The sequence below is a fragment of the Wyeomyia smithii genome, chromosome 3, assembly GCF_029784165.1.
Source record: "Wyeomyia smithii strain HCP4-BCI-WySm-NY-G18 chromosome 3, ASM2978416v1, whole genome shotgun sequence".
Classification (NCBI taxonomy): domain Eukaryota; kingdom Metazoa; phylum Arthropoda; class Insecta; order Diptera; family Culicidae; genus Wyeomyia; species Wyeomyia smithii.
In genome coordinates this window covers 203754977-203771310 of record NC_073696.1, presented here as the reverse complement: position 1 = coordinate 203771310, position 16334 = coordinate 203754977, and the positions used below count along the sequence as shown (strand labels likewise).

Below are 16334 nucleotides of genomic sequence, written 5' to 3'. Positions count from 1 at the left end.
CAACATCTGCATCCGTAATCACATATCCGCATCCGCATCTGCAGATGTCTGAAAAATCACATCCGTAACATCCCTGGCATATAGTGGTGAAAAAATGTTCTTCCGCCAAGACAGCGCTTCCGTTCATTCTACTGGAGATATGACCGATTGCAGGAAGTATGCTACAAAGTGGTTCTATATTATTTAGCACCAATGAAAAAGCAGCAAACAATCGATTCCACCAGAATGAAAAGTAGGGTTTGACAAGCAACAACACAAAATTAGCTTCCAAGTGTTACAGGAACACTACAATAACTGCTAGGTGAAACTGAATTAAACAGAAAGGGATAGGTCATATATTATGAAGTTTTTATTGACGTTTTGTACTGAAAAGTTAACTTGGAATGTCGTCATTAGCTAGCAGGGTCAGCCAATTACCAAAAATAGCTATGGTGCAGTGAAGAACTAACATACCTTTACGAACGAATTTAAATTATTTTCGATATTTTAAGTTCTTGCAAAACAGACAGTGTATATAATTATTAAAATAGGCAAATGAACGAGATCTGGATGTTGTGACTTAAGCATAGAAAAAATGTTCCATTTGAAGACGGGAAGAACAAATTTCACATCGGTCGATGGTATATAACCGTCCTGTACAATTGTGAACGGTTATTGGTATTAAGTCACTTTGTAGTACTAATCTCAGCAACTCTTAAATCGAGATAACATCTTATGATAACAAATAATCGCACTAAAGGCTACTTTTTATCATTTATTCATTTATGTTCAGATTTTTAATTCAATAGTCTTTGTCTGTGCCTTTATCTCTGTCTCTATCTCTAATTGTTGTAGGTGGTTGATTACGTATGACCTATGAACAGAATGTAAAAACACATTTTTCAACAATTAAAATTTGCGCTCGTAATTATCGACTAACCAACAAATAAAAACGGGTCAAAAGCAAACGGACACGCAGAAGTATTTTTACTGCAATGTGACCCAGCACATACAAGCAGATAGTGGCGACTCCCCAAGTTAATTGAACAATTTTGCAACACTCACAATACCCATCAACGTCAGTATTTGATTAAATCTTGCCATGATCACATGTACAGTATGGAAAAACGTCCACTCTAAATCAAATATGTTTCGCTAAGCTTTTAATCGTCTTACACAAGATTAAACGTTCTCAATACCTATCACTTACAATCACATGCAACCAAAAACATTGACAACAGTTTTGAATTATTGTTGCAGAATGGATTTTGTTTTATTTTGCTCTGTTCTTCATAGAGCATTTTGGATCTCACACCCTATCGTTTGTTATCACCAGTCACTTGACTATTTCAACAGTCGATTCATCAATCATTCAAAAGCGGATACCTGCCAAAGATGCCGATATCATCAAATGAAGGTTTCCATCTCCGCTGGGGTATTAGTCTTCTCCAACGTGTGTTCCTGCCAGCATGGGCCATAGCATCACTGCCGATAACATGACACTGGTTCCCAAATGGTTGCATAACGACTTCCTATTGAACGTTATCCGGAAGGCGCAGAATGATTCCTCTTTGTGGCTCTGTCACGGTTGTAAATTGCGAGCGGAAACGGTTCCCAGTCGTAGTCAAAAGCCCAGCATTGTTTTACGAACAACAGTTCACTACCGTTCGAAGCGTTTTCATAATGAACAAGCAATTAATCTGATCATGAAAATCATTCCCAGTGAAAATGGATTAACTAACGAATATTCAGTTCTGGGTACGGAAGTGGCCATCTACAGTCAGGTGCTACCGGCTATGATCAAAACGATGAAGGATGTTGGAGAGAATGTCGATTTTCCAAGGCATGATTCTGGTCTGTGTTTTTTTAGGGGTTGTCTCTAATTTGAACGGTTATTTGATTGTAGATTAATTTATGCCAGTCCCAAACCAAACACAATTGTCATCTTGGAAAATGTTAATCCTATGAATTGGCGATCGTTCGAGGAGTATCGGAGTACATTTGATGATGTGATAGCAACAACTCATGCGATCGCAAAATTTCATGCGTTGTCATTCTTTTTATGTCAAACGGTAAGTTTTTTTATGGTCAAATTGCCAATTGTCACCCTATATCCACTATCCATTAAACCATATTGTCTAATTTCAGTCAATTGATCTCACACAATTCAAATCAATTTGTGCTGAACCCGATGCAAATTTAATAGAAAAGTTCAATGCTTTTGCTAATACGACTTCTACTTGGGAGGCAGCTGAAAACATAACTAGAAAAATACAGAATATTAATCCGTCGGCAATTGCGCATAACATGAAACAAGTGTACAAAGCCAATACCATGTCCTCCGGTTACAATGTACTAAATCATGGGGCCATCCATCCCAAAAACCTATTTTATAAAGTCGACAATACCGGACTTGTAACGAAGACAATGCTAATAGACTTCCAACATTGCCACTGGGGTTCGCCTGCCATCGATTTAATCTGTCTGTTGGATTTGGTTGTCAAACCGGAAGTTAAGGCTTCGAAGCGGAACGAGATAATTCACGAATATTACAATCACTTTGCGCAAGTTTTAAGCAAAATTGGTTATCTTGGTTCAGTTCCAACGTTAACGGATTTACATGTTGAGCTTTTGCGGAAAGGATTTCTTGGTGGGTATTCAATCTAGTAGTGCAGTGTCAGACGCTAACCAGTCTTGTTTCTTTGTTTTAGAAGTACTACATAACGTTCATCATTTAGAAACATCAGACAAGAGTAACGAGCAGCTACACAAAGCGGTTCATGCGGATATGGTACTTTTGCTCCACCGAGGCATAGTTTAGGTACGATGGGACAACCTGAAAGAAGCTATGAAATGAAATACAAACGTGGTTATTGGAAGAACTTTGTATTGTGCAACTACATGTTTTCCTGTACACTGATTTTGTATAAATTATATAACTTCTTAAGATCACTTTATTTGTAAGTAGCTGCTCTTACTGTAGATATTATCACTTAATTGCTTTCTGGTTTCCAAAAGTATAACTTCTTTTTATTCTTCCTCAAACAGAGGGGAACATTACAAATAGTTCTCTAAACCTTTTCCATCAATAAACGTTTTCGATGATGTTGAATAAAGAGACAGATCAGTCTAAATCTGTAGGAAACTGCATTCAATTATACACAGAAATGCTTACGTAGAACCATTTCACGATTCTAAGAATCATTTGCTAGTGGAAATATGTTCTAACATTCTTCATTCGAAAATAGGTTGCCAGTTTGTAATCGTTCTGTCCACCAAACTAGAGCATAGATTAATAAAACAAAAATTTCTCCGTTGGGTATCGCTGCTTGCGGTCACCAAGGGGTGAAATAGTTCCTAGAAAAGTGGAAATTTTAACAATTCTCGATGTTTTATTTGAGCTATATCTCTGAAAATCGTTATGGAATCTACTACAAGTAGCACTTTTCTGTAAAGAGGAATGATAGAGCTTTCATTTGGAGTGATCAGAATTTTGGCCGCCATCTTGTATTTGACCGCCATCTTGGATTATATTAGAAAAAATCGATTTTGACCTTGTTCGCAAATACCGATTTTCGATCTGAGACCAGCATTGTAAAGCTGAGAAAAAATGCTATAAGGTGCAAGAAAAACATTAGGTGAGCATGAGTGTTAACCTACCAATTGAACGTATTTTCCGAAAGAAGTTTCAAAATATTCAATGCATTCCACACAATTAACGTAGTAGCCATATGTAGAAACTCTACCCTCCAGTGTTATTTTTTGAAATGTGATAAATTTCAGGATATTTATGAGTTCAGTTATAAATTGGTAAACAAAACTAAAAAAAATCGATTCGAAATTGAGTGCGGGTTTAGAATCAGTATCAACTAGTTCGAAAGAGCTGTTTATTTGAAGAGTCCGTAGACACTTTTAGTAGTTCATTGAAATAATGCTTAGCTCATTTTCTGCCCCAAAGGTAAATTAACATAAGTAAAATGAAACTTATTAAGACTATCTCGTATTGCACTTTTAAATCCACAGAATTAGCAGTCTTAAACCGAATGAAGCCATTGTGTATGCAGATTTTGCAGATTTCTCAGGGTGACAATTCAAAATGAGATGCAATCTCACTATTATACATAGCAAATTGTCATTATTCATCCGATCTACTACTGTGCCGAAGGGGTTTGACATCACAAAACATTGATCCTCCATTTTGGACCATATTTCTGTACTTGTCTATTGTTACTTCACCATATTGTTTTATTTTTTTAAGATAAATCCCACAAAAATAAATATAACTTTACCCACAACCCGTTTATGAAAAACGATTTTCACATGTACGTAGAGTGAAATTTTCATGCCGTAATCAATACTAAACATTATTCAATATTTTCCGAGAGTTAAAATAACCCACAAAAAAGAAAAGAAATAAATAGGTATTAATAAAACAATATGTTCGATTGGTAGGTTAACACTGATGCTCACCTAATTTTTTTCTTGCATCTTATAGCATTTTTTTTTCAGCTTTCCAATGCTGGTCTCAGATCGAAAATCAGTAGTTGCGAACAGGGTCAAAATCGATTTTTTCTAATATAATCCAAGATGGCGGCCGAATACAAGATGGCGGCCAAAATTCTGATCACTCTAAATGAAAGCCCTATCGTTCCTCTTTACAGAAAAGTGCTACTTGTAGTAGGTTCCATAACGATTATCAGAGATATAGCTCAAATAAAACATCAAGAATTGTTAAAATTTCCACTTTTCTAGAAACTATTTCACCCCTTAGTGACCGAGGGGTCAACAAATTCAATCAAACAGAAATGGCATAATCATTTTTGCCTTTCTCCTAGAAAGGTATAGCAATCACTGAAAAAACCAAAGGTATAAAAATGCTCCAAAGGGTCGAATCTCGTATATCAATCGACTTAGTTCGACGAGCTGAGCATTTTCTGTATGTGTGTGTGTGTGTGTGTGTGTGTGTATGTATGTAACGGTCTCCCAATCTCACTCGATTTTCTCAGAGATGGCTGGACCGATTTTAATGAAATTAATTGCAAATGAAAGGTCTAGTTGCCCCATAAGACCCTATTGAATTTTATTGTAATCGGATTTTTAGTTTCGAGGTTATGTATCAAAATGTGAAAATCACAAAACTTCATTTTCTCAGAAACTACAAAACCGATTTGAACAAAATTGGTATCAAAAGAACGGGCTTGTTTTTTGGACCATTTGTGAAATAATTTTATAATGATTGGACATGTAGTTCAAAAGTTATGCAAAGAAACGAGTTTCAAACACTGTTTAAACTCACTCACTTTTCTCAGAGGTGGCTAGACCGATTTCTACAAAATTAGTGTCATATGGAAGGTCTTGTTGCTCCATAAGACCTTATTGAATTTTATTGTTATTGGACTTTAACTTTGTCCGTTATGTATAATAATGTGAAATCAGGCTATGACAAGAAACATGTTTCTAAGACTGTTTGAACTCACCCACTTTTCTCAGAGATGGATGGACCGATTTCCACAAAATAAGTTGCAATAGAAAGGTCTAGTTGCCTGAAAAAACCCTATCGAATTTTATTATAATCGGACTGTAACTTTGTCTGTTATGTATCAAACTGTAAAAGTTATGAAACTTCATTATCTCAGAAACTACTCAACCGATTCGAACAAAATAGGTACCAAATGAACGGGCTGTCTTTAAAACCCCTAAATAACGAACTTTATGATGATTGAACATGTAGTTCGAAGGTTATGAAAAGAAACGTGGTCAGAAAACTTTATCAAATTCACTCGTTTTGCCAAAAATGGCATCACTGATTTCAACAATCTTAGTTTTAAATTTGAGGTTTACTTGCTTTAATGGTACCCATTTAATTTGATTATAACACTGGTTGACGAAATCGAAAAAAAAAGCTGCTCTAAAGCTCATAATAGTTGCCCTAGAAAGAAAAAAATTCACAGGAAAAGCTATAATTTTTCATTTTTTCTTAGTTTGACCTTCGGGGCAACACTTCTGTTGACCAGTGTATCGGACTTTAATTTTATCCATTATGTGTTAAATTGTAAAAATATTGAAAATCTCTTCTTTCAAAGGTTACACGACTTATTTAAAGAATACAGGTGTCGCAAATTCGGATTTCAAAATGAAGTATGAAGTTGATTCCTGGTCTCTGAGCATCATCCCGGGTACTGAAAAACTCACATTGGGTAATGTTTGTCCCTTTTAGACTGGTAGAAACCGGAAGCTACTGTCTAGAAATTTAAAATGGCGTCTGGAGATGATTTCTGGCCTCCGGTTATCATACCGCTACCCCAAATCGTATTGGATGATGGTTGTCACTTTAGGCTGTTGATCGGAAACTGTCGCCAACTACGCCATAGAAATACCCAGATTAGGCAGTTCGGCAATTTTATGATGGATTTTATGATTTTATGATTATCAGGCAACCAGGAGTGGTCATCTGGATTGAAAATTGGGTTTTTGGTCGGATTCTGGCCACTGGGTATAATCCAGATTTCAAGAACCCATATTCATTGGTATTTAGGCATTCATTGGACGCCTCTCAGAACGATCAGTAATATCAACTGCGTTAAAGAATTTCAATTTCACTGATAAGATCATTCAAGTTAATGTATAAGGAACAACATTTAATTATACATTATTCGAAATCTACTGACTAACGTTGACTTAAAGAATCTAGCAGTATATGAGTACGAATCGATTATACCACAATCAAAAACAAATTCGCATCATATAGTTGAAAGAATTTAATGTTATTTGCATGTTTCTATTTCAAGCAGTAAATGTGGAGCTGACGATTGAAAAATGTACTAACTGGGGAAATAGTTATTTAGAAATTTACGAAAAATATAGTCCAGCAGGTGGGACTCGAACCCACAGCTTCTAATCTCCGGTCAGATGCGTTTCCGATTACACCACCGCAAGACGTATAAGTCGGCCTTGCTAAATAGCTATTTTATATCGCTTGTACACTTTATCGCACGTCATCATTTACTCAGTAGAGAGTATTGTTTGGTGGCTGGCTTTTGTTTCGTAACTCTCACGTCACAGTGGGGTTTACTGCATCAGTAAGAGATCGAAAAGTGCTTTTGTACAAGCGATACAAAATAGCTATTTAACAAGGCCGAATGTCAGCAAAATGTCGATTTTGCCCCAATTCTCCTACAATACTAAAATAGGTTTATCTGCTGACATGCTACGTAGATCAGACACCTACCATTAGATTTCTGAGACTTTTTTACTCAAAATAAGATATAATTTGACTACCACTTTAAGATATTAGCGTTCTACCATTAATGCTCAGAAATAATCGATATTATTTTGCTTTGTGAAATATTCTGAAACTATGCCAAAACCGGTTTCTTAGAATCACCGTTTTGACCTCAGTTTTTGTCCGATTTAAGATCTGTTTTTTTTTTCAAAAGATGGGTAAAAAGATGCTAATATGTGGACAAACTCTTGTAATTTTGATATTTGGTCTTAAAACAAAATGGCGTCGAAAAAAACACAAAAATTACCGGTTTCTCAAGAATTCAAAATGGCGCCATTGTTGCCCCTTAAGTTGAAATATGTTCAAACTCGGGGAAATTCAGTTTTGCATAAAAATACACAAAAAAATTATATATAGAAGCCAAGGCAGAAAAAAGTCAATTTTTGTTGCACTGTGTAATTAATATTCATATCGTCGGTTTCGTGCAACACTGGCACAACTCAAAAAACATAGTTTCGAGAAAAACGCGTTTGAAAATTTGCGTCAAAAATTTATTTCTGGATTTTCAAGAAAACTTTGAAGTTTAAGATTACCAATCCTTATTTAACACCTTTGGGTCTATTATGCACATATTACGTGCTCACGTTGTCCAAGTTAAAACCTTATTTTACTAACTTTATGGAGAAATTTCAATTTGTGCAGCAAAGGCACTTCTACTCATAACTCTGGAATTTTTGTGATTTTCGAAATGGGATTTCGTGTGATGAAACTTAACAGTATTTGGCATCGTTTGCCATCAAAAACTCAAAAATGCAAAATTTTGAGTTGTGCCAGTGTTGCATATGTTAAATTTTAAATGTTCGGTATAGTTGTGCTGTTGGCTACCAAAAATTTTTTGTTTAGAATGAATAACAAATCCAGCAGAAATAATAAATTTTTTTAGTGTTGGTGTAAACCTATTTTAACAAATTATAAGTTCGAAAGGAGAAAGGTGGATTAATTTAGGTTTTTCTCTATTTCTAACTAATATGAGCATTTATATCAAATTCGAAAGACCTTGTGCACGTAGTGGCCTGGTTTCAGCGAGAATTGCTCATTACTATAGAAAACATTTATGTATGGTTGTTACCAGAACACATGATGTGTTCTAGTTGAATCGGTCAATTTTCGGTGCCGAAGATTGGTTTTCTTTAAAATGCTTTAATATGATAGAGACGTAATATGATAGAGAATAATCAGCACGAAATATGACTCGGGAGAGATTTTTCACTTACTTTAACTTACATTCATAATGTATCAACTATTGCAGTCGTGAGAATATGCAGATCAAAACGAAACGTTCACTGTTTATATAAGTTGCTGTGTTACTTGTGTTGTTATGTTTTTCACTCCGTCATGTTATGTTTTTCACCCCGTTGATATGATTCGATTAATAGCGTCACCTCCAGCAAACTTTCAAGTGGACTGCACCTACTCTCTGCCATAATCGTTCATTGAAATCTGGATAAGTTATCTTGTATGGATAACTTAAATGGACTTTCTTAAATTTTGATTTCGGCACTCTGAAGCAAAGCAAAGCCTTAGTACTACGTTCCGCAATCGGAACTTGACCTTCTATTTCTTATACACAGACTTAGTGTACATTGAGACCACCTAGAAGATTTCATGGTACCTTGGATGGGGACGCATAAATTGCCAGCCAGCCCCAGTTGATAAACAAAACTAACCTGAGTCGGGATTACTGCTTTCGAGATAAGAAAGAGTTATGAAATGCCTTCTTCAAAGTACTCTCCTCCATCGAAGTATTTGAAGACTACTAAATCAACTCCAGAACCAAAATAAAACAGCCGATGAGAATAGAACGTGGATGGCTTTCTAGAGGAACTGGCTAGAATGATTAAAACTGCTATGGATAGGGTTCTTTACTATGTTTATATTAGCGAACCTATACATTAGAGAAATGACAAGACACTCACCGTTAAGGCAACTGTCAACATCAAAACGGATAACGGCAATGCAAAATTATACAGGTCGCCCGTTTTGATGTTGACAGCTGCCTTAACGGTGAGTGTCTCGGCGTCTCTCTGGTGTATAGGCTGACTAGTTTATATGGATTGTCGAATTCGTTTTGAATGGTTTGTGTTAAGCCGGCTGTTTTCTTGAGACGTGGATAATCTTGTAAGAGGGCTTTCGAACATTCGCAACTTAGGACGATTATAAACTTGTATCACAACAACCGCTAAAAGCCACTCTCAACGTTTAATGAGTTTTAATTTTTTTTTATGATAATCAAAACATCCCTAAAACACTCAGTTATTGAAAGTATTGGATGAAAAGTTTTCCCATGCGGTATTATATTCTCTTGTTACTGCATAAATCCCTTGTGCAGAAAGTAAGGCAGCAACGGCTCAATTATTTTCCGATACTGTGGACTGTTGTACAGTTGCCGTCTGTATTCTTTGGCATCCTGGCTGTCTTGAAATGTGCTCAGCGCAGTACTGTAATCGGCGAACAGGAAAGGCACGAAACAAACTGCGATTACCACCTCCAAGAATCCGTATTTTAGTAAATCATTGTTAATCTCTTGCAAAGATGGAATCTTTCCCAAATATCCGATTTTGTTAAATGTTTCCGTAAGTTGTTGATGATAATACTGGATCAACGATTCCTTGTTGCTCTCGCGGTTCTGCTTATCACACACTAGATACAAGAAATAAAATAAGTCGACGGCAGGTGTACCCCAAAAACTAAGTTGAAAATCGATCTGAAATAATATGTGCAGCTTGTCTCACGTTATTACTTACTACTTCAACTCATACTCACGAAAAGAACATCTAATACTGACGTTTTGGTGTCATTATATTTTTTTAGAATATTATTGTAATTCAAGTCCCCATGGTTCAGCACCGCAAAACAAGCTGTTTCACTGTTTTGACTAAAGATTTTCTCACTAAGCTGATGAAAATTTGGCAATACATTGTGCAGTTTTGCAGAATATTTCTCAAATCCACTCCATTTTGCCAACTCCTCAGTGAAAATGGAGAAGTTTTCCTTAATAAACTGTACTCCTTCGCTTGACTTTGCATTGAATAGCCCCGTTGAGTTTTCAATTAAGTTTTTGTTCTGTAATACACATATCAAAAGTCACGTGGTTAATTTATATATGAACAACGTAAGTCTAAGACGTACCGTAACATCTTTTAGTAAAGCGTGGGAAGCGGCATGAAACTTTGCTAACTTAGCTAAAACAACCTTGGATCCTTCAGAATCTAATTGAGTTTTGTGAACTTCGAATCCCTTTGCAGTTGCATCTTCTAGCACTATCACAGGCCTTGGATCAGCACACGCATATAAAAATCTAAAATTATCAGTTGAATATGTTTTACTATCAACAATCCAATGTAGATTGTATCGTACTTAGGAGTCAACTGGTAATTCGACTCTCCAGCTTGCTTCAACAAATCCTGCATCTGATTGACCACATCTCTGTACTTGTGTGATTCATTTTCATAAGATAATTCATCAGACGACCGGTTTACCTTCGAAGACACCAACTTCACAGCAAGGGCTGCTGGCTCCACCTTACCCTTGGAACGATACCGGACGTTGGCCCGATAAATTGAACTAGCGAACTGCTCAGCGGCGTTTCGTTGAACAGAAATGAAGAAATCCTCAACGGCAAGTGACCTATCATTCGTGCCGTGTCGAAGTGCTTTTTCGAAGAACGCAACATCTAGCCATCGCCTAGGATCTTTTTTGGCCAACGAAGATTCACCTGGCATTTTTGTTTCTACTTACGACTGCTCGAAAATTAAGTACGACTCACAAAAACATACCCAAAAAGACTAACCCGGACCTTATCGTTGGGTTTGCCTTTATTGCATATTTGTGGTTATCAGGGTGCATGATACGGTTGTATATAATCCTGATAAAAGCCGAGTCGCTTATTTAATAGATTTTATTTTGATTGGTATATCACGCACCAGTGCACCCGTTAGACAAGTGAAATCTTACATTCATAGCACACATATTAACATAGCCGGATTTATGATTGTTGTATAAACTATGTTATTTTTGATCGTATATAATAAGAACATTTACTTGCGGGAAAAAAATTAACAAAAATTTGCTGAATGTTTTAGAACATCTTCTCACAAGGTTTCTTCGCTGAAAACTACTCCTCTAGATCCGACTCTGCATATCAATCACGTGTTTCAGGTTTCTCTTCTGCTATAATTATGAGCATCTTTTTTAAAGCTTTGAAAACTATTTTTGTTACTATTTTGATTAATAATGCTCACAATTTACGTGTTTCATGTTGCTGCAGCGATCTTGATGGTCGTATTTAAAATCTATTGACAGTAATTTGTTTTTTTTTTTTCATAGAATCTTGTGCAAAATGGGTGTCGAGAGAAGTAAATTGATTTTAAACATAAACGTTGAAGGCCGACTGAATCGACTGTGACATACTGACTTACTTAAATGGCCGTACGTCCTAAGACATGGCCAGAATGACATGCGGACACCCGGTGCTCTGCAGATCGTGCTCCATCTGGTATACCCATCTCGCTCTTTGCGCCCCTCGTCTTCTTGTTCCGTTCCGAAGCGTTCGACAATTTTGCAAGGTAGCAATCCGGCATTCTAGCTACATGCCCTGCCCAACGTATCCTTCCAACTTTAGCCATTTTCTGAACACTGGGTTCGCCGAAGAGGTACGCAAGCTCCTGGTTCATTCTACGCCTTCAGACTCCTTCCTCCTGCACACCGCCGAAGATAATTCTTAGCACTCGCCGTTCAAAACCTCCGAGCGCTCGCAAGTCCTCCGCCAGCATTGTCTACGTCTCATGCCAGAATACACTTGGACTTCCTCTAATAATACTCCTTCTAATCCTCTGGCTGGTAGCGTTGTTCTCAGTTACCAGAGAGCTGAGTTACACAAACTCGTCGAATACCTCGAACTTATCCTCTTCGATTGTTACTGTATTGCCTGATCGTGCACTGTCGTGCTCGGACACGCCTATAAACATGTACTTTATTTTAGACGTATTAATCTTATATATGATCCTATCTGCTTCACGTTTCAGTCGGGTATACTGGTCTGCAACCGTTTCAAATTTTCTACCGACAATATCCACGTCATCTGCAACGCAAATAAATAAACCTGATCTATTGAAAATCGTGCCCCGCTTGTTAAACCTCGCCCGTTTCATGATACCCTCTAGCGCGACGTCAAAATTTGGGCAGGAGACACCATCACCTTGTCGAAACCACTGTGGGACTCGAATAAGTCCGACGTTTCACACAACACTTCACATTCTTCATCGTAGCCTTAACCACTCTTGTCAGCTTCCCCAGAAAGTCATTTTTGTCAAGATTTGGTCAGTCGTAGAGCGTCCTTCCATAAAACCGGCTTGTTAACTTCCTGCAAATCTGCTGGCTAATGGTGACAGGCATTGGAAGATGACCTGGGAAAACACTTTGTAAGCGGCATTCAGAACTGTGATTACTCTCACAGTCTAGTTTGTCACACTCTTCGTAAATGGGGCAGATAACCTCTTCCTAGCACTCCTCGGGTACCTGTCCTGTCTCCCAGAGCTCGACGATCAGCCGATGGAGCGAGCTGGCCAATTTGTTTCCGGCCGATTTGTGGTTCTTATGCTGCCGGATCCTTTACTTCGCTTATTGTTGGGAGTGGCCCATCTTTGTCGTTCGTTTCACCGACCACGTATCCTCCGCTCCCGCTGTGGTCTTCTGCATGCGCGCCATTCAGGTGTTCATCGTAGTGCCGCTTCCATCATTCGATCACCTCACGATTATTCGTTAAAATGCCTCCCTACACATTTCAGCTCATGGGTCATAGCTTCTGCGGAATGCGTTGAGTTTTTGGTAGAATTTTCCTGTTTCGTGCGTGCGGTACAGCATCGAGTTTTTCGCATTCCTTCTCTTCATGGCGGCGCTTTTTTCCTTGAAGAGTTGGACTTGCTGCCTCCATTTCAGTCTATATATACGCAGCTGTTGTTGCTCGTGCTACGTTCTTCTAGTCCAATATTTGCCGGCATTCTTCGTCAAACCACTCGTCACGTCGATTTGGTTGCACTTGTCCCAGGACTTCTTCCGCAGCACTAGTGATAGCTGTTTTAACGGCGTTCCAGGGATCCTCCAGAGGGGCTTCGTCAGACTCACCCTCTTCTGGCAGCGCAGATTCAAGCAGTGACGCATACTGTGCTGCGACATCGTGTTGCTTCAGTTGCGCAAGATTATATCATGACGGGTGACTGTAATGTATGTTATTTACAACGGATAGTTTTTGGCGTAACCTAACCATTACCAGGTAGTGGTCCGAATCGATGTTAATGCCTTGATGTGCTCTTACATCGATAATATCCGAAAAGTGTCATCTATTCATCTATTAAAACGTGGTCGGTTTATGTTTATGTTCTATTTGCTGATTTCAGGTGAATCCGGTTATGCTGGAAGAAGGTACTACGTATCGCCGTGTTCTTTGTTCTTGGAGCTGGCAAAGTCGATTAGTTTGATAAATTTGCTGGTGAATTTATCCAAAACGTATGAGAGAAAAAGCACAATGTCCTTCAGTTAGGCTCACAAGGATCCTGTTTTGGAGAAATATGGCTGGAGGTTTGCCTATAAGTACTTCAGTGATACAAATAGGGTAAACTTCATTGAAAAAGACTCAAATAATATGTTTTGAACTTCACACCAAGAAAATAGTGTGTTTTAAGTTGATGGGCAAATTCTTTATTACATAATTCAACAGCTGGACATGACAAATCTACTAGTCAAGATAACCTTTACGGTCAAAGTACTTCAGCAAGTATTCCATTCTTGGTCGATACTTCGGGTGACTGAATATTTTTCGCCGGAATTCAACTGCCTCCTCCGATAACCCTAACAAGTTCCCCAGATCTGCATTGGCTGTATCTTCAATAAGTCGTAAAGGTATCAGAAATGTGACGTACATTACACCCACAAAACCTTTTCTCAGCATCTCAACGTGATTATCTAACAGAGATGGTATTTGTTTAGTGTAATTTAACTTCTTAAGACAGTCTACCAGTTCGGAGTGGTAGTGCTGTAGCAGCAAATCAAACTGTTCAGTGGTTATATCATCTGAAGAAGATGTGAACAATAAGTAACTGAGATCGATTGCCGGTGATCCGAAGAATCCAACCGCATAGTCAACCAGAATGCAGTCTATGGGATTCCCAGATGCATCATCTTTATACATAATGTTGTTGACCCAAAGATCACCATGATTAAGTACGTTAAAAGTAGAGTTATCGCGAGTGTACACCTGGCAACCCTTATCAATAACAGACTTTTGCAATTTGAATAATTTCTCAACAATACTTTCGGGGGTAGTGGACCAAGTTTTTGCTTCCTCCGCACAGCCTAACATGCTGTTTTGAAATAGAGGATAGAAATGATGAATCTCTTCATTTATGTTACGATAGTGATGATCTCTCATAGTTTCCTGATCCTAGAAAAAAAAATCGGTCATACATATTTGAGAGGCATAACAACAAATGTCCTTACCATACTAAAAAGAACTGCGGTTGCGGCATGAAATTTCGCCACCTTTTCTAAAACCATTGCCAACTGCTTATAGCTCAGTCCCCGCTTGCGATTAGCTGGACGGAAACCGTGCAACGATAAATCTTCAAACACGAAATGTTTGGGGACCGTCGAACTTATCACATGGGCGCTAAAAATAGCATTATTAGCTTTAATGATTCATGACATTGCATAAATTAATTCTCACAGAGGAGCCAATTTGCTTCGATACCCTATTGTTGCCAACATTCGCTCAACCCTGGGCATGACGTTACGGTAAACAGCAATTTCACGATGGAAAACGTCATACTGCTCCAGAAGGTCCGCCATTCCTTCAGTCGCCAATGAAGATTTTACAATATATGTTTGCGTTCTGCCGATTACGATCAAATAACATAATATTTTTTTATTCAAGTGCGTGATTCAACTTACCTGTGATTATTACTACCGGTAACATAATTTATCTTTACTCGAAGAATATCACTGGAGTAATTTTCGCCCTTACCAAGGGCTGGAACTACGGTAAACTCTTTGACACTAACTACACTTTCGCATTGTTCCTTTTGTAAAATACCTTCTAAATACTCTTTCGTGATAAACGAATATTTTTCTAATACGCATTCCGAACCCATATCGCTATGATTTGATGATGGCAATGTTCCTTCAAAAGAGCGCGTCCAACAATGTATGGTTTGTTTTATATCAGTAGAGCATATGCGATAAGCGAACAGGGGAGTCAAAGCAGATAGCGTCTCACTGATGGACGCCGTTTGCCAGCATCGTGGTTCATTTGGTAATATTATGAAATAGGTATACCTACATTTCAATTCGAAACAAAGCATTCATTCGCTTTGGCCCGCAACGTACGCTTCTCATGTGTTTGTAGCGCCTATATGACATCTATTTTCGGTAACATAGCTCCGGTTTTGATCAAGAATTTGCTTGCAATGTTTTTCAAAGACAATTGCTCTTCCACTAAATTAGGCGAAATTTTGGTGATACATTATCTTTGTCATTAGTAGCTAATGCGAAGACGCCCGAAATATATAAAAAAAATATTCTCCACACAATTTAAATATTTCTTTTTAAGACCCACAGATAACTTTTAATTTTCATTATTTTATATGCTTTGAATCTTTATATAGAAACATATGTCTTCTTAATAAGTTTTTTAGTTTTAAATAGTTTATTTGACACGGCACGATACAATTTATGTTTAACTGAGCCAAGTACATTTTTTTTAAATTCTAAATTAGCAGGGAAAAGAGGGAGGCCTTTTCTTTATTCTCGCGGCCGACTACGAGCTAGTGGGGATTTAAGGTGAGAGGAGGGGAGTTACAATTTTGATTTTAACTATATTGAGTTATACGATTTATTTATTTGTACATGGCTAAGCAGTGATGTTCTATTTGAGCAGTTTGGACTGAGGTGTCTGCGTGAACATGAAGATGCCGAGTCTTCGTTTGGGTGTCTCCAGCTTAGTGTATCATCTTCTTTCAGCGTGTAGCGGGAATGGTAATCTAACAAATAGATAGAAGAGTTTCATATTTTAATACCAGCG

The 16334-nt window shown here is 37.7% G+C and overlaps 3 protein-coding genes across 3 annotated transcripts; 1 reads left to right on the top strand and 2 right to left on the bottom strand.

The window, feature by feature from the left end:
- The first annotated feature begins 783 nt into the window (after positions 1-783).
- On the top strand, positions 784-2946 carry LOC129731128 (uncharacterized). Its single transcript, XM_055690900.1, has 4 exons — positions 784-1822; positions 1886-2051; positions 2128-2629; positions 2691-2946. Exons 1-4 carry the CDS (start codon positions 1449-1451, stop codon positions 2798-2800), a joined length of 1152 nt encoding a protein of 383 aa, XP_055546875.1. The 5' UTR covers positions 784-1448; the 3' UTR covers positions 2801-2946.
- Positions 2947-9454: 6508 nt separating this feature from the next.
- LOC129729655 (uncharacterized) lies at positions 9455-11028 on the bottom strand. The gene is made up of 4 exons (XM_055688392.1): positions 10619-11028; positions 10391-10559; positions 10025-10324; positions 9455-9965 (listed from the first exon to the last, which is right to left on the bottom strand). The coding sequence occupies exons 1-4, from the start codon at positions 10981-10983 to the stop codon at positions 9567-9569; spliced, it is 1233 nt and encodes a 410-aa protein (XP_055544367.1). The 5' UTR covers positions 10984-11028; the 3' UTR covers positions 9455-9566.
- A 2922-nt stretch (positions 11029-13950) lies between these two features.
- LOC129729654 (uncharacterized) lies at positions 13951-15489 on the bottom strand. Its single transcript, XM_055688391.1, has 4 exons — positions 15206-15489; positions 14982-15146; positions 14756-14924; positions 13951-14699 (listed from the first exon to the last, which is right to left on the bottom strand). The coding sequence occupies exons 1-4, from the start codon at positions 15403-15405 to the stop codon at positions 13995-13997; spliced, it is 1239 nt and encodes a 412-aa protein (XP_055544366.1). The 5' UTR covers positions 15406-15489; the 3' UTR covers positions 13951-13994.
- Positions 15490-16334: the final 845 nt, after the last annotated feature.

Excerpts from the sequence above, each read along its gene's own strand:
- LOC129731128 (XM_055690900.1), top strand. The coding sequence starts at position 1,449 with ATGGGCCATAGCATCACTGCCGATAACATGACACTGGTTCCCAAATGG. Across the intron at positions 2,052-2,127 it reads CATTCTTTTTATGTCAAACG|TCAATTGATCTCACACAATT; the intron begins GTAAGTTTTTTT and ends GTCTAATTTCAG. Across the intron at positions 2,630-2,690 it reads TTTGCGGAAAGGATTTCTTG|AAGTACTACATAACGTTCAT; the intron begins GTGGGTATTCAA and ends TCTTTGTTTTAG.
- LOC129729655 (XM_055688392.1), bottom strand. The coding sequence starts at position 10,983 with ATGCCAGGTGAATCTTCGTTGGCCAAAAAAGATCCTAGGCGATGGCTA. Across the intron at positions 10,560-10,618 it reads AATTACCAGTTGACTCCTAA|ATTTTTATATGCGTGTGCTG; the intron begins GTACGATACAAT and ends TGATAATTTTAG. Across the intron at positions 10,325-10,390 it reads CTTTACTAAAAGATGTTACG|AACAAAAACTTAATTGAAAA; the intron begins GTACGTCTTAGA and ends TGTGTATTACAG.
- LOC129729654 (XM_055688391.1), bottom strand. The coding sequence starts at position 15,405 with ATGGGTTCGGAATGCGTATTAGAAAAATATTCGTTTATCACGAAAGAG. Across the intron at positions 15,147-15,205 it reads ACCGGTAGTAATAATCACAG|AACGCAAACATATATTGTAA; the intron begins GTAAGTTGAATC and ends CGTAATCGGCAG. Across the intron at positions 14,700-14,755 it reads CCGCAGTTCTTTTTAGTATG|GATCAGGAAACTATGAGAGA; the intron begins GTAAGGACATTT and ends TTTTTTTTCTAG.